Source organism: Grammomys surdaster, unplaced genomic scaffold (assembly GCF_004785775.1).
Source record: "Grammomys surdaster isolate TR1022 unplaced genomic scaffold, NIH_TR_1.0 255, whole genome shotgun sequence".
Classification (NCBI taxonomy): Eukaryota; Metazoa; Chordata; class Mammalia; order Rodentia; family Muridae; genus Grammomys; species Grammomys surdaster.
In genome coordinates, this window is record NW_021604696.1 from 8,028,071 (window position 1) to 8,045,371 (window position 17,301).

General features: G+C 40.4%; 1 protein-coding gene across 1 annotated transcript in view; it reads left to right on the plus strand.

The window, feature by feature from the left end:
• The first annotated feature begins 166 nt into the window (after positions 1-166).
• Eif5b (eukaryotic translation initiation factor 5B) overlaps positions 167-17,301 on the plus strand; it is a 58,416-nt gene continuing 41,281 nt past the window's right edge. The window contains exon 1 of the mRNA XM_028775402.1: positions 167-371. Within this exon, the coding sequence (XP_028631235.1) occupies positions 337-371 (35 nt within the window). The 5' untranslated portion in view covers positions 167-336. The remainder of the gene's footprint in view (positions 372-17,301) is intronic.

Consider the following 17,301-nt stretch of genomic DNA (forward strand, 5'->3'; position numbering starts at 1 on the left):
GCTGGGGGACGTCGGTGCGCGGCGCTCACTTGCGGCTAGGGGGCGCTCGGGTTCCCACCTGGCCGGCGGGTCAACTGGAGACGCTCTAGCTGAAGCGCCGCTCTCGATGAGCCGCGCCCTGCGTCCCCACGCCGAGGCGGCGGGGCGATGCGCTTGCGTACTGAGGGCTCACACCATATGTGCCCTGTCCCGGTGCGCGGGTCTGTGGAGAGCCGGTTGCGAGAGGCGGCGGCGCGAGGGGGACCGAGCCGAGCGGGCATTGGAGTCAGCTGGGAGACAGTGGGTCTGTGAGACACCGAACCGAGGGGCCGGAGCCACTAGCGCCGCTGACAAGCGATGGGGAAGAAACAGAAAAACAAGAGCGAAGACAGGTAGGCGTCGGGGCTCGGGCCGGGGGTCCTCCGGGAGTCGCGCGGGGCCCTGGGTGGGCGAGCCTCGACGGGGCGCGTCCCGCGGCCGGGGCTCGGGCTGTGGTCCGAGGCGTGGGGCTGGGAGACTCAGAGGTCGTTTGGGGGTCCGGGCGGTGTGGGGCCGGGCTCGGGCGCTGCTAAGCCAGGCCTACGACCCAGGTGAGTGCGAGCCGGGCCCTGTGAGCTCGGGTAGGGCGGGCCGGGAGCGGTTCCCTGGCTGCCCCTGGCCCTGGGAACGCCTCCCGGAGCGGCTCAGGAACTTCGGAGTTGCTCGGGGTTGCGCAGGTAGCCCAGCGTCTTCCTCCTCTTGTATGCCAAGTTGGAAACACTTCTGGGGTTATTTAAAGTGCCGGTTGCTCAGACTCCTGCTTTCTGGCTTCCCATCTTCCGGCCTGTCTCTTTCGCCTGTGTCTTGGCTTCCTACTACTTCCCTTAAGAAAGGAGGGAAAGAAACCAATGGGATCGCTGCTTTTTAACCTTTAAGAAAGCTTTTTCAGGGGAGTGAGTGTGTGTTTATGAGTTACTTAGGCGGAGATTTGGGGAGCATGCCTGTGTCACGTTCGATGAAGTTCTTTTACCCTTTTCGGTTGAGTTGACTTCCTGGGAGTCTGCAACCATCTGTTCCTTTTCATCTTTAAGCAGTAACCATTCAACTTTATTTAAAACACTACAGGTAACCGAAAACAAAACCAAGCCCTGTGGCACTTCATCACAGTGGCTTACACAGACGTGGTTTTGAAGTTAAAGCTATTAAGAGTATATCGGAATGCTGTTTGTGGACCTCGCAGTTGGCTATCTGGCGAGTAGATTAAAAGACTAGCCTTGTATTTTGGTTTTAGGTCTGTTGGAGAATGTAAACTGGTCTGGGCAATAGATTCTGGGTTACTTGTGACAAAGTTAGAGTTTATGAGGAACAGGGTTTATTACAGGTTTAGGTGTGAGCAGAGAAGGGTCTGTAGAGCAGGAAGCTGAGCTCCCTCTTGAATGGGGGTAAGGCTTCTCAAAGAGTGGCCCGAAAGTTACTGTTAATCAAATCAGGAGAATAGAAAGAGGTAAGCAGATATTTCTGAACCTTTGATAGGACGTTGGCATACATGAGTTACTGGTTTGTTTGTTTGTTTTTTTTTGAGAAAAATTTTGAATTCTGTTTGTCTGTTTATCTCTATAGCATCTCTGTATTGTCTGTCTCTGTATGAAAGCAGTGTTGCCTCTGCCAGTCTGCAAACATCCCGTGGCCAGTCCTAAATTACCCACTTGTTGGATACTCTAAACCAAATCTAAGAGGCCTTTCATGTGTAAAAACATCAGGTGTATCTGAAAGATAAACGTTGGGCTGGGGCACTGTAGAAATGTAACAGAATACAACCACAGTTGGATTAGTACTAAGGAATAGGAACTAGTTTCTTACCTCTCCAGCTAGTTTCTGTTTTCCCTGATAGCCTTTTTAGAGTTGTTAAAACAGTATCTTACATAGCTAGTCTGGCCTGATACTCTATGTGGCCAAGGGGTCTACCTTGAACCTTGATTCTCCTTCACCTCTTAAACTCAGGAATTGCAATAATGGATTACTAGGAGGCTTCCTTGGGTTTTTAAAGATTTTTTTTCTCCAGTTTATTTGTTTGGTCCATGATTATACCACGTTTGAATTTAAAAATCTGTATTTTTTTGTTATTCAGTTTCCAGTTTTTACTTACCTTCTAGGCTTTTTAATGATGGAGAAAAGCCATTGAGAGAATAATTTTTGTCTGTAGTTTTAGTAAAGATCAATTTATAAAAGATTGCCCCAGGTGGTGTAAAGAGCCTGTTTTCAGATGGTTACCAAGAGTGGAGCTGGATCTCTTCTCTCTTTAGGAAATCTGTGCTGCACCTTGGCCCATTTTGATAACAGTATACCAGTGTGAGGCTTAAGTTGCATGATCTACTGCTTTACCAGCCCTTTGCTTAGGTGCCTTTCCCCAGCTTGTTAGGGTTGGGGAAGCAAACTCACAAAGTTGTGTATTTAATGATACTCTTATCTTAAAAGATATTTTGAAAAAAATTTTTTTTAATGGACAGAAATGAAGACTAGAAGAAAGTCTAAAAAGAAAATGTCTCATTTGGGGAGTGTTTCTTCGAGGGATCCTAGTTGAGACTTTTTCTGTCATCACACCTCAGGCTTCCGGGCCAGGCCGTCAAGCCAGGATGTTTCCCTCAGCTCAGGTAGAAGTGGGTGAGAAGTGAGCAGCTGCTGGTAGATAAGGAGAAGGAGGCGGAGACACTTTAACTCTTGCAAAGAAAGTAAATTACTTGATTGTTCTTGTCCATGGTCTTACGCTTAATCCTTATTGTAACTTTTTAGCCATTCAGTATTGGGTTCCAATTAATTTTACTTATCTGCTTTTTACATGAATGGCATGTGTTTTATATCAGTAGCTGAGATAGTTAGATTGTTTTATCTGTATTTTAGAATTCTGGAAGGATTCCATATTCATGGTTGTGGGACAATGAAGCGGTGTTGCTGTTTGTCCTGTAACGTCCCTTGTGCAGAGCATGTGGATAGTGTATGGGACAGTACATGCTGTAGTGAGAGCCTGTTATTTGTGGCCTTTACAGTAGATGTCACTCACTGGTAATATGCAGGGGGACAAGCATCCAGATTATTTGTCTTTTTTACTATTAGTTCTTCATTTTTTTTTGTCCCCAAATCTATTTAAAGGTAATAACTAAGTATTGTAGATCTTTCAATTTAGACAAATCTTTTCTGTACCTTAATGGAATCAAACAACCTCTTCTTAAACCTCCTAGATAAAATGCCCTTCCAAACACAGAAGGAAAGCAAAAAAAAAAAAAATTCTTTTGTTTATCTGGAAATTGTCTATCATGGAAGCCAGGGTGTTATTCAGCAAATAGGTGTTTGGGAGTCCATGTGTTAAAAAGCCATCCATTGCTTTTAACTCCCGATGTTGCTCTGTAATTACAGATCCTCCCTGTGGGTGTTCTGCCTATCATACAAAGTGTCTAACCGTAGATGATGCTGTAGTGCCAGGCATTCATCCAGTCAGGTGCAATCAAGTTAACAGATGCCTGTGACAGAAAGGGTGATTTGTGGGGCTGAAGGGATGGCTCAGTGATTAAGAAGAGCATAGTGTTCTGGCAGACAGCCTGAGTTTGGTTCCTAGCACCCATGACAGGTGGCTTACCATTGCCTTTAACTCTAGCTCCAGTGGATCAGATCCTCTTCTAATCTCCTGGGGCACTGCACTTCACTCGTGTGTGAAGATCTGTGATTGTGGGGCATTATTAGTACAAAACCTCCCCTAAAAGAAACTGAGAAAATTCTGCTCTTGATCTCATTTAATGTTTTATAGTTGAATGAAAGAGTGCCCCAAACAATATATAACGTTGCTTTCATACAGTTTAAAATATATTAAAACAGCTGGGTGGCACACACCTTCAATCTTAATACTTGTGGGCCAGAGGCAGGCAGATCTGAGTTCAAGGCCAGCCTGGTTTATGGAGCTATTTCTAGGACTGTCAGGACTACACAGAGAAACCTTCTCTCCCCCCCCCCCATGTGTGTGTGTGTGTGTGTGTGTGTGTGTGTGTGTGTGTATGTATATATGTATATACATACATATATATGTGTGTATCTGTGTGTGTATATATATATATAAATTATATGAAATGTAAGTGGATTTAGTGTTTAGATTTGTGTTACATCACCTTTTGTGCATATTCCAATATTTTAAATTTTGAAATCTGATATCTGTCTCCTAACTTTAAAAAAGACAACTTGTAGCTCCCATAATCTGATTCAGCAATCCATTCTCTTTTTCTTTTCTTTTTTTTTTTTTTTTTTTTTTGGTTTTTCGAGACAGGGTTTCTCTGTATAGCCCTGGCTGTCCTGGAACTAACTCTGTAGACCAGGCTGGCCTCGAACTCAGAAATCCACCTGCCTGTGCCTCCCAAGTGCTGGGATTAAAGGCGTGTGCCACCACCGCCCGGCTCAGCAATCCATTCTCAATTGCATATATTTGAACTATTTTTTAATCATTAGATGGTAAGAAAAAGGAAAGCATGCATAATCTAATAATACTCTTGGTTTTACTTTTGAAATTTTATTTATGGGGGCATGAGTGAGAATGTGCACTTTTGAGGCCAGAAGAATGCATTGGATCTACTGAAGTTCGAGTTACAGATGCTTGTGAGCTGCCTGGCATTGGTGCTAAAAGTTGAACTCTGGTTCTGTGTAAGAGCATCAAGCTCTCTCTTAAACCCTGAGCCACCTTGCCAGCCTCTCAAGTATTTAGTGACATGCAAATCACCTAACTTGTGCCTTGCAACAGATAAGTTCTATTAAGAGATTATAGTAAAAATGTCTGGCATGGTGATTTATGCCTTTAATCCTAGCATTCCAGAGACAGAGGCAGATTCATCTCTGAGTTAGAGACCCTTCTAGTCTATGTAGATTCCAGGCCAGGAAGAAATCCATAGTGAGACCTTGTCTAAAAAAGGAGAATAGTAAATGAAAATAATAAAAAATGATTATAGTAAAAAAAATTAACTGGATTTTATTAAACAGTATCTATTGAAATTATCACCTGCACTATTTTTGCCTTAGTTACCACAATACTTTGTATACTTTTCATAATTAACACACTCAATGCAGAACCTGTGCTGTAACTAGTTTGTGGGTCTGGGAGGAAGAAATAAGTGGCTATAAGAACTGTATCATCTCTTACCATCCTTTTGTGATGCTAGAGTTTGAACCTAGGACCTGACCATGCTAGGTAAGTAACCTATGCCCTTAGCTCTATTTTCTTGATAATACCACTTATAACACAAATATTTCATGTGTTTTGTTTTGTTTTTTTGTCTTTTATGGATGTAGTAGAGTGTAATTGTGTGTGTGTGTGTGTGTGTGTGTGTGTGTGTGTACGCGCGCACATTTGCGCATATGCTGAATCAGTCTGACAGTTATGAGATCAACTGGTCCTACTTGGTCATGGTTGGTAGAATTTGGTACCTAATATTACTTATTGTCTTAGTTACTTTTCTGTTGCTATGAAGTTTACCAAGGCAACTTATAAAAGAAAGCATTTAATTGGGGGCTTGCTTACAGTTTCAGAAGATGAGTTCCTGACCATCATGGTGGGGATCATGATGGCAGGCAGGCATGTTGGAGTAGTAGCTGAGAGCTTACTTGTTAAGAGCCACAGAGGGAGGAAAGAAAAGAGGGAGAGAGAAACACACACATACACACACACGCACACACATATACACACTCATACTCATAAAGAGATAGTCAGATGAGAGAAACAGAGACACACAAATAGACTGACAAACTGGGTCTGGTGTGAAACTTCAAAGTCCTTCTAACAAGGCCACACCTCCAAATCCTTCCCAAAACTACCAACTAGGGACAAAGCTTTGAAATACATGAGCCTGTGGAGGCCCTTCTCACTCAGATCACCACACTGATGAACACATGTTTTACTTTTAACCTTCATTTAGTTAGTTTAAATCTGTCATTTGGTAAATAAAGTTGGATTAAATAATTTGGACATTGTGTCTCTTTTGTTACTGTTTGTTTTGAGATAGGATTTTGGTATGTAAAGCTAGCCAAATACTAGCTGTGTAGCTAAAGCTTGACTAATTTTCAGGAGTCCTCCTGCCTCAGCCTCTCAGGTGTTGGGATTAAAGATCTGTATCACCACCTCTAGCTGATAACATGAAACTTTAGAGTTTAGAGTCACTTAATGTTGGTTGTGCTAGGTATGAAGTCATGAGTTCTTACTGTATATGTAACTGTGGTCCTTTAAGATTGGAATGGAACAGAAAAGTTCTTTTATCTCAAGGACTCCTAGGTGGTACCAGTGTTTGTACTTGTACACATTACTGCTATGAGATACAGTGCTGCCAGTCATACAGAAGTAGAGCATTTCAGTATATAATGTTGGATGATAAGGGCCTCCTCTGCATCTATGGATTCCGTCCATCAGTGTCCATTCTCTTGGTTATTGTACATAATGTTGCTATGAGCACTTGCTTATAGATGCTTGTGTGAACACCTGTTTTTATATTGAATATGTATCTAGGCATGAACTTGATAGGTTATAATGATAATTCTCCAAATCTCCAGTTGTTTTCTAAACCCCTGCACATCATCAGCAATATATGAGCTCCAGTGTCTTAATATCCTTGCCAGTACCCTTGTTTCCTTCCTCATTCCTACTCTTTTCTCTCTCTTAAGTAGCCAGCTTAGTGGCTGTGTGTAGTGGTGGCAGTAGTGTTTGGTTGGGTGATTGTGTTTTTATTTGAGACAAGATGTATATAGCTCAGGATGCCTTGGGCCTGCAGGTACTCTTGCCTCGGCTTCCTGAATGCTGGGATTACACACTCAGGGTCCACTGTCATTCTGTAGTTACTTCTTGTTCTGTCTGCCATTTTAGATCTTCGGACACAAGTCTCTGGGAGTGTTTTGCCCAGTTCTCACTAGGCTGTCTTTCTATTGTCAAGTTGTAAACATTAATATAATTGGGATAATATAGTTAGATGTGTGATTTGTAGATACTCTCTTCCATTCTGTAGGCCCACTTTAACACAGGCTCTATTAATTTTTGTGGCTAGCATTTTGCAGATGTTTGTTATATTCTTGTGTATGTGTGGATATCTCGCTGTACCGATGCTGCTCATTGAGGAGACTGTCCCCTGTTGAATGCCATTGTTACTGTTGTCACATCAGGATCAGTGTATCTGGATTTTATTTCTAGGCTTCTCACTTTATTCCTTTGGTGTCTCTTATTGTAGTAGTATGACTTTTCTCCTTTTTTAAAGATTTTATTTTGTGTGTACAAGTGCTTTGCCTGTGTGTATGTCTGTTCACCACATGCATGCCTGGTACCTGCGGGAAGTGATGAGTCTCCATGTGGATGCTGGGAATCAAACCCGGGTCCTTTGCAAGAACAACATGTGCTCTTAACTAGTGAGTCAACTCCCCAGCCCATGACTTTCCTTAAATGAAAAGTGTCAAACACGTACGAAAGTGGAAGACTCAGAACAAACATGCCTTGAATCTAATGCTCATTCATACATGACTTTGTGTTGTTTAAAACTTTGCTACTTTCTTCCTCTCATTATTTGACAGTCTTAAACTTTTCATAATATTACAATATTTCAAGAAGTTACACAGTTAAATTGTAAGAAACATTTATATCTTAACTGTAAATTTCATCTTTTAATGTGTTTGGGATTGAACTTGAGGCCCTGTGCATGCCAGGCAAGTGTTCAACCACTAAGCTCTATCATTAATAGCACTTAATTGTAAATTTTAGTATGAAGCATTTCTGCTGATGTGAATATACATATGCTAGAGTCTTTGTATTGGTACATAAATGAAGTCTCGCTGCATTTTTTAACTAGCCTTTCAACTTACTGCTTTAGAGTGCAGTTTGGAAGTTTTGCCATGTGCAGAGGTAAAGTAATTATAGTAGCAGGCAGACTTGTTTGCTTGTTTTGTTTTTCAAGACAGGATTTGTTTATATCACCCTGGCTTGTCATAAAATTTGCTCTGTAGACCAGGCTGACCTTGAACTCAGATATCCGCCTGCCTCTGCCTCCCAAGTGCTAGAATTAAAGGTATATGGCACTATTCCCAGACTTAGATGGATTTTTATTAAACTGTTCTGGGTTGACAACTGGTGAACGTCTTGCCTAGTGTTTTAAAGTTGTGATTGCCATTCCTGAGCAGGATTTTTCTTGGCTGGTGGTGCCTCTTAGGAAAGTGCAGAATACCTTGGTGCTTGTTGCTGTGGAAGGCTGGTATATACAAACAGAAGCCTTTGTTCTTGAGAGCTTTTTTATTCCTTATCCCTTCCCTCCTAACCCCTTTCTCATCCCTGTCTCTCTCGATTTCTTTTCTTTTCTCATTTTTTCTTTACAAAAGTTAGTCTCTGTTACAATATTTCATTTATCTGTAGGTGGCAACAGGTGTATAGCAGAGAATACAGCAGGCTGAAGAGGGATAGATGTGGGTCACCTGAATCTTGACCATAGGAACAACTTAGGCTTTCCAGGTCGATTTGCTGCACCAGGCATCGGTGAAGTGTTTTTTGAAGCCTTCACCTTTATTTAGCTCCCTCAATTTCTTTTTTTCCTTTTGGTTTTTCAAGACAGGGTTTCTGTCTGCAGCACTGGTTGTCCTGGCGCTCACTGTTAGACAAGGCTGAACTTAACAGAGATTCTTCTGCCTCTGTCTTCCAAATACTGGAATTAAAGATATGTGCTGCCACCACCTGGCCCTGAATTTTTCCCTCCCCTCTTTTTCTCCCTCTCCCTCCCTGTCTTCCTTTCCTCTCCCCCTCCCTCCCTCCTTCTCCCTCCCTCTCCCTCCCTCTCCCTCTCTCTTCCTCTCTCCCTCTCCTCTTCCTTCACCCACTTCTCTCATGTAAAGACCAGACTTGGTGCTTGTTGCCTCTTCTCCATACTTTGCCCTAAAACTGAGAAAATGAGTAGAAGCAGGGGAGCATATTTTCCTATGGCAGATAAGTATATATGCATAGTAGCTGGGAGCTTCTGTTAAGCATGAGACACTCACCTCTGCTTTCAAACTTGCATTTTGAAATGCAACTAGTAATTAAATTTTGCCATCATGAGAGTGTACTAGATTGGAAAAACAGGAGCATGCTGTGTTCCTACCTCTCTTGAGTACTAAAGGAGGATAATAGTGCTTAAGGTTTTCAGTTGCTATAAAATTACCAATAATTCTGTACACAACTACAGCTAGGCCTGCATAATTATGGTTTGATAAGTTATTTGTTCAGAAACATCCTCTCATGAAAATAATTATCTGCATCAAACTTTATACTTTTTTGTTTTGTCCTATTCCAGTTTTTATTCATTTGTTTGCTTATTTATGTTTTCTTGAGACAGGGATTCTCTGTGTAACACTTCTGGCTGTCCTGGAACTCATGTTATAGACCAGGCTGGCCTCAGACTCACAGAAGTCAGCCTACTTCTGTCTCCCAAGTCCTGGGATTAAAGGTGTGTGCCATTACCAGTTATGTGGCAGTATACAGAGTAAATTAGGTGGTGGTAATTCTCTAACAGTAAGCACCAGATTACTGGACTACAGAGACACTTGAGTTTACTTTTAAGTGAGCACTTAACAAGCAGGTGGGCAGTTATTTCATGACATAAGAGAGATCTCTTATTATTTTCTTCTTTTTTTCTGACGAAGTCTTACTATGTTGCCTAGGCCTGAACATCATCTAGGGATCAAGTGTTTCCTGCCTCAGCCTTCTGAGTCTCTGGGGCTACAGGTGTGTTTCATCCTATCCAGCCTCCAAGTCCTGATCCGGTGCTAACAGATAGCCACATGGGCTGTACGGGTGCCCACACACATGTGGCATACACTCACAGATAAACATTTGCACAAGTAAAAATTGTAATAGTTAAAACAATAAATATTAGTTTGTATTTGTAGAGGGAATAAGGATACTTTGTGTTTGTTGCACTGTGCATTGTAATGGTGATGGAGTTTCTGGCTTCTGTGAAGGTGTTACTGCACCATAAGGACATTAAGTTGGGTAGAAGGGAGGGCTTATTCTCTGTGTGTTTGCACTTATGTAGCTCTTAGTTTACTGAGGGGCTATAGTAATAGAGATAGATCTGTTGACAACATAGTTGGGAATAAGACCTGTTGGGATTGGTAGCAAAGCAGTGGAGCAGTAAGTTCTGGGCTTTTTGTTCAGGTCTTAGGTATGGCTGGAGAACAGGATTAAGGAGAAGCCATAGAAGGGAGATGTTAACAGGGAGGAACAGATGTTCCAGTTTGTCTTTCCATACTGGAGCTGCTGAGTTAACAGGAGTAAAGAGTAGCCATTCTCTTCCTGCCTTTTCTTTTTTGGATATTGCTGAAAGTGTTCAAGGAGAGAGAAACAGAGAGCAAAGTAGAGTAAAAAGAGGCAGCGAGTGACAAGCTTCAGTCTGGCCTTCCCTTTCCTTGGCACTTTGGGATTTTAATCAATGGTGGGGAGATGGAGTGTTTGGATTTTGTTTCCTTCTATCAACATGCTTGCCATTTCCTTAGGTTAGGAATAGAAAGAAATGTAGGGATGTCCCAATTATTATTGTGTTACTGTAAGACAAGATTTTTCCTGGTGAGGCAAATGTCTGCTCATCTCAAATACAGAGCTCATGAAAGACCAAAATACAGATACCACCAAGTCCAAATTGGTGAAACAATGAATTATATTGGGCTTACTTATAGGAGCCAACCTCAGCATGGGTAACAGCTCATAAAAGGGGGGAACCTGGAGCATACTGCACAGCCTGTAGACAACTTAATGGGTTAGAGTATCCTTTCCAGGTGGCTTAGTTGGTCTAAACTTCCAGGCAGCTTGGCTGGTTTCTGCTTCTTCCAGGCATCTGGTCTGGTCTCACAGTCACCTTTGCAATTTAGCTAGTTTGTCAGTGACTCTAGACCCTTCTTTATTGCTTACTGATCGTGGGGATGAGTGTGGGGAGTCTGGCTTGTGAGTCTGGTCAGTTTCAGGGACTTCCTGAAGCTATTTGAGTTATTTACTTTGCTTAAGAAGCTTCCTTAAATGATGGAATGCTTTAATCTCAGAGGAAGTTGGTATACATTTGTCCTAACAAGTCATCTCAAACCTAAGGGTTTAATAACACTTAAAATTGTTTGTAGTCCTGGGCATTAACTATGCTTAGATGGGTTTTTTGGATGTCTTTTTCTGTGATTATAGTCATGGTGGCTGTAGTTGAGTCATCCTTAAGCTTACTTTATGAAAAATTTAACCACTTCTGGTGGTTGATAATAGCTCTTTGGAACCTCCTCTGGACTTGCCATTGGAATCTGAACTTGACCTCTTGGTGTGACTTGAGCATTCACATTAGCTTGGCAGAGAGCAAAGAGACAGAAAGGAGAAACTGGCTTTAAGACATTGGCTGGAAACTCTTAACATTACTTCTGATCAGCAGTCACTAAACTATTACCTCAGAGCATGGCTCAGTTACTCTTCTATTGCTGTGAAGAGATAGTATGACCAAGACAGCTTTTATAAAGAAAGCATACTCGTGGGCTTGCTTATAGTTGAGAGGGTTAATCCATTATCATTATGATGGGAGGCAGACAGATACAGCTCTGGAGCGTAGCTTGGAGATTCATATCTTGACCCACAGGCAACAGGGCAGGGGGAGGGACAGACACTGATAAAGACACACAGATAGACAGACACACAGAGACACACATTAGGCTGAGCATGGGCTTTTGAAACCTGAAAGCCAGTTCACAATGGCATACCTCTTTCAACAAGGCCACATCTTGTCCAGCAGGGCCTCATCTAATCTTTACCAAACACTTGTCTAACTGGGGCCTATGCATTCAAACACTTGAGTGTATGGGGGTCATTCTTGTTGCTTACCTTGGTCTTGAACTCATGATTGTTCCAAGTGCTGGGCTAACAGATGTATACCACTGTGCCTTGCCTTTGAACCAGGTTTTAAAATGCCTACAATGGACAGAACAGCAGAAGAGAAGAGAACAGCTGTCATGAGAGTCTTAGAAATCTCAGGGGTTTGAGTTAACTTAAGAATAATTTATAAAGAAATTAAATCTCTTGTTTCGTGTTTAACTTAACATACAGTAGACAATTTGTCAGTATAAAATGCACGTCACTAAATGAATCTCCCAAGTTTGGAATTAACAAGAGACATATTTGAAATTAATTTTGCTTTTACTACTTTGCATTAAATACTATCTGTAAATGTGTTTAAAAAGCTTTATACTGGACTAGGTACATACCTTTAATTCCAGCATTCAGGAGGCAGAGGCAGGCAGTCTCTGAGACTTCCAGGCCAGCCAGAGAGACCTTGTTTCCTTAAAAGGGAAGATTTTATACTGGTCTCTAAGTGTGTATATATCTTGATTGCAATGTTTGTATATTATTGTTGCTAGTATTATTTTTGATTATTAGTAATAACTCCTATGGTGATCTACAATGAAAAGGAGCCTGTGGGGCAAGGAGAAATACCAAATACCAATGCTGAGTGCATATTTAAACACATTATTAAGAAATATGTCTTGGGGCTGGAGAGATGGCTTAGCCATTAAGAGCACTGGCTACTCTTCCAGAAGACACAGGTTCAGTTTCCCATCATTCACCTGACAGCTCATACTTATCTGTAACTTCAGTTCCAGGGCCTCTGATATCCTCACACAGACATACATTGAGGCAATGGACATAAAATAAAAATAAATTATATATTTAAAATTAAAAAAAGTCTCAAAAAGTTTTCCATAGTAACATGATTTTAACTACACATTACATTGTTAATGTAAAAGATTAGGTATTGTCATAAGCTAAAAAATGGATAAATGATATGTAACTTTAGTTTTAGCTGTTTTAAATTAAATATGTTCTCTAACTTGATTCTTTATGGTTTTTATAATCTGGAAATTGAAATTGAGCATACATATTTTTTTGAGGAGTAACATAAAGTGTGTAAATTTCAAGTGTACATCAGTGGGTTAAGGTTATGTCCTGTGAGTAAGTAGACCATTTGCTTAGGACCTTTGGTGAGTGATCCTTCTCCCTACAGAAGGCTTTGTCTGGGAGTCACTGTGGTTGTGTTCTTCACCTCCTGCCTAGTTCTAGGAATCAGACCTGGAGCCTCACACATGCTGGCAAGTGAGCTTATCACAGAGGCACACCCTGTGCCTAGTGTTGTCACACTTTCCTTTTCTAGAGATGGGGATAAGTTGAGGGATACTTGTAGGCTGTGTTTCCTGGCTGGGTTTTATTTAGTCTAGTGACTGAAAGACCTCTGTACTAGCATGTATCACCATTCCTGCCCCATTTAATCGTGTAATACTCTGTTGGATGGTTCTTGACTGTTTTTAAATTGTCTTACAGGTGTTTGGGTTGTTTATAGCTTTTCATGATTATGAATAAAATTGCTGTAAACATTTGAGTACAAGTCTTTGTGCAGACACATTATTTCTCTGGTGAATGCCTAGGAGTAAGCTTGCTGGGTCATATGGTAAGAGGTAAGGGAGGGTTTGGGAGGGGTGAGGGGTGTAAGATGGGGAGGGGAAGGAGGAGGGTAGGTGGGAGAGGGAAAGGGTGCTTGCTTGCATGTAGCTTTGAGGGCTTCAAACTGTCTCTTCTCAATTTTACTATGCCACTTCTGCTTTACCTATGGGGGCAGGTAAGTGTCAGCTGCTCCTGTCCTCTCGTGCTTGCTTTCCTGGTCCTTATTTTCTTAGTTACTCTAGAAGATGAGCAGTGGTGATGCTTCAATGTAGCTTATACCTTATTGTTCTATAATACTCTGTAAAACACTGACCATCTTGTCATGTGTTTATTGGGCATTTTTGCATCTTAAAGGCTTGTAGGAAGCTTAGGTATTATAGGACAATCCTTCGTGTATTTATATTGCAAATATTTCTTTAGACTTTCATTTTGTTAATAGCGTTAATTTATTCTGTGTAAAGAATCAATCTTTTGCTTGGGGGATTGTTACAGAATCATGTGCACTTGTAAGAAATGATAGAAATCAGTGTCTGTTTCCTAGTTTATTATGATAATCTTAAAGCTGTGTTGCAATGGCATGACTCACATGTTGGTACTGATTAAAGCCACTGGTCATAGTCATGTGCTTGGTTTCATTTACACTCTTGTGTATGTGTACTGTGGTATCCATTGTCATTTATGTTTATAGATTTGTGTATCCATCACCACAGTTAAGATACAGAGAGCATCAGTACTGGGACTGGTTATATTCTCAGTGTGTTACAGCACCAACTCCCCCTGTGCACCATGCGTGCCTGTCCACATCCTCTGGTAACCTTTCACTCTTACTGGCATTGTTACCATGTTGGGAATGTGATGTTCTGTTTGGTGTGCACTGTGGCATTCTGATTGGTGCACAGTGGGAAGCTTTCATTTCCCAATGACTTATATAGAGTGTCTTTAATTTGTCACCTGTATATCCTCTTCAGTAGAATGTTATACTTTTGGCTGATTTTCAAATTGGATTATTGGAGTTTTTTGCAGTTGAGTTATGAATGTTTTTAGAATACATTCTAGAATTAGCCCTTTTTCAGATAAGTACTTTATGATCTCGTATCCCTGACTCTGGAGCTTGTTTTCTTCAGGCTACTTTTATGGTCTTTGCAACTGCTAGAGTTCTTAATTTTGATGAATTTCAATTTATTTCCTCTATTTTCCCACAGGTTCTGTTTTTAAATTCACAGTGTGCCTCATACAGAGACTGTAATGTTTTGTATTTGAGGACGTTTATTTGCGCCATCACATTTGTGGGAAGGTTAGCTTCCCTGTAAATGGCCTTTGTCCTTTGTACAAGGAGGGTGAGCTCACTTGTGTGGAGGCTACTACTATGGAGGCTGTTTCTGTTCTTCCTTCTGTTTGTATTTTATCAGTACTCCAGTGTAGTTTTGAGTATTTTGTCAGCTACATCACAAGCCTTGGAATTTGGCAAAATGGTGCCTCCCACCTTATTTTCTCACAAAAAAAAAAAAGGAAAAACGTTCTCTTAATTATTCTAAGTCTTTTGCCTTCTCACATAAATTTTATAGTTTTCTGTACTAGCTGTGTCTTAAAAATCTTTCTTGGGTTTTCATTAAGCCTGCGAGTTTTGGAGAGAATTTTGTTAGTGTTTTTTTTGGTAGAGACTTTTTATCAATGAATATGTTTCCTCTATCTCTTTGTATTTCATGCATCAACATTTTTATGTTTTTTAAATTTTTTTATTTTTTATTTTTTATGGTTTTTAACATATAATTTATGTTCATGTTTTGTTAAATATAATATTTGATATACCTTGGAGTAAATATAAATGACATGATGGCTTTCCCATCTTCAGGTAAATTTTTAAAAGGAAACTTTCAGGGAGCCGTAGAGATGACTCAGGAGTGGGTGTGTACTGCTCTTCCAGAAGCCCTAAGCTCAGTTCCCAGCACACATTCTGAGTATCTTATAAATACCTATTAGCCCTAAGAAATCTAGCACCTCTTTTGGTCTCTGTGTGCATCTACATACATATACATACCTGCACACAGAGATACAGATGCACACAATAAAAATGTTAAAATTAACTTCAGGATTAAGTGCAAAATCTCTGTCTATCCAATCCCGACTTTCCCTGTGCAGAGGTTACATTTCTATTGCTGTTGATAAATACCATGACCATGGCAGCTTATAAAAGAAAACATTGAGTGGGACTTACAGTGTCAGAGGATTAGAGTCCATGATAGTGAACCAAAGTCATGGCATCAGGAACAGTCAGTCACTCTCTCTGAACTCAGAACGCTACAGATTGAGGCCTCAAGCCTGCACTCACTGACACACCTCCAATAAGGCCTAATCTTTCCCAAACAGTTCTACTAACTACATACCAGTATTCAAAGGTGTGAGTCTATGGGGGCCATTCTCTTTCAAACTACCACACCTTCTTATTAATATATCAGCATGATGCACTTGTTATAGTTAGGAAACTGGCTTGAATTAACTGTAATGCTGAGTTTGTTTAGATTTCTTTTGATTTTACTGACTGTTAATATGTACCACATGTTCCGTGGTAAATTTTTCTTTAGGCTCATTTTATCTATGATAGTTCATCAGCTTTCAGAATCTTGTGGATTTGACCAAGATAATATTGGTCAGGCTTCTGCTCTGTGAAGTTATCCTTTTGTCCTTTGCATCTTTAGTCTATAGAAGGATGTCACTATGCACACCCACAGTATTAGGAGTGGGAATTTGTATTCTACCCTCAGATGTGGAGTTTTGTATATTTTATTTATTTAGCTTTTGTTTCTTCCTCATTCATCCATTCATTTATCTCAGCATAAACTAGTTAGTGGCTATTATTTTATTACTTTGTCTTATAAGTCAGATTTCTTTACTGTTTTGTAGTCCTGGGGATCAAATCTAAGGCCTTACACATGTAGGCAGAGCACTAATTTGCTGTTTTCAGTGGTGGTCGGAGCTCTTTGAATTGATCATGTTCCCAAATGTCACAGACCCAGCATTGTGTGCATGTGCTGACTTTCCTCAGTCTTGTTTAATCCGCATCTTATTCTCTGACATTTAAGATGCTTCAGGCTTGTCTGTGTCTTATGTCATCTTGCTGTTTTCATCAGCATCTGACACTCTCATTGACTTGGATTTTAGCCTTTGGAATGGATCTAGAACACCATTTCCTTGTCTTAATTCAATTTTTCTTTTACTGAGCTGTTTTCATTTATATCGTTTGCATCTTGTTTGCCTTTTGGCAATATAACTGTTCATATCTTCTGCCCATATTTAGTTGAGTGCACTTAATGAGTTCTGTGTGTATTTTAAATACAAGTGTTTAATAGCATAGCATTTTGTAAATATTGTTCCCAGTTTGTTTTGTGTTTTTATTTTTTTAACACCATCTTCTCCAGAAGTGTTTAATACAGCCTTGTTATTTTTCTTTCATGGCTTGTGCCTTTTGTTTTTTGTCTAAAACCTCAATACCAAGCTTCAATGTCACAAACAAATTTTGTATTTTGAAGTATTTTGGCCAGTGTACTTTTCTTTTTTTTTGGCCCGATACCATGCTGGTTTGATAGCTTCATTTTAAGTCTTAATATTAGGTAATGAATTCTTTTCTCTGCAGTATTGTATTGACTATTCTAAGTTGTTTGCTATTCCATACATACATTACCCAAATGGGGTAATGCCTGTCATCCAGCTACTTAAGAAGTTGAGACAGGAGAATCACAGGTTTGAGGCCGGCCTGAACTATACATAGCAAATCTAAAGTTTTAAAAATAAAAATAGGGTTGAAGATGTATGGCATTGTGCTTAATCTTTATTATATACTGAAAGAATACTTTAGAAAACAT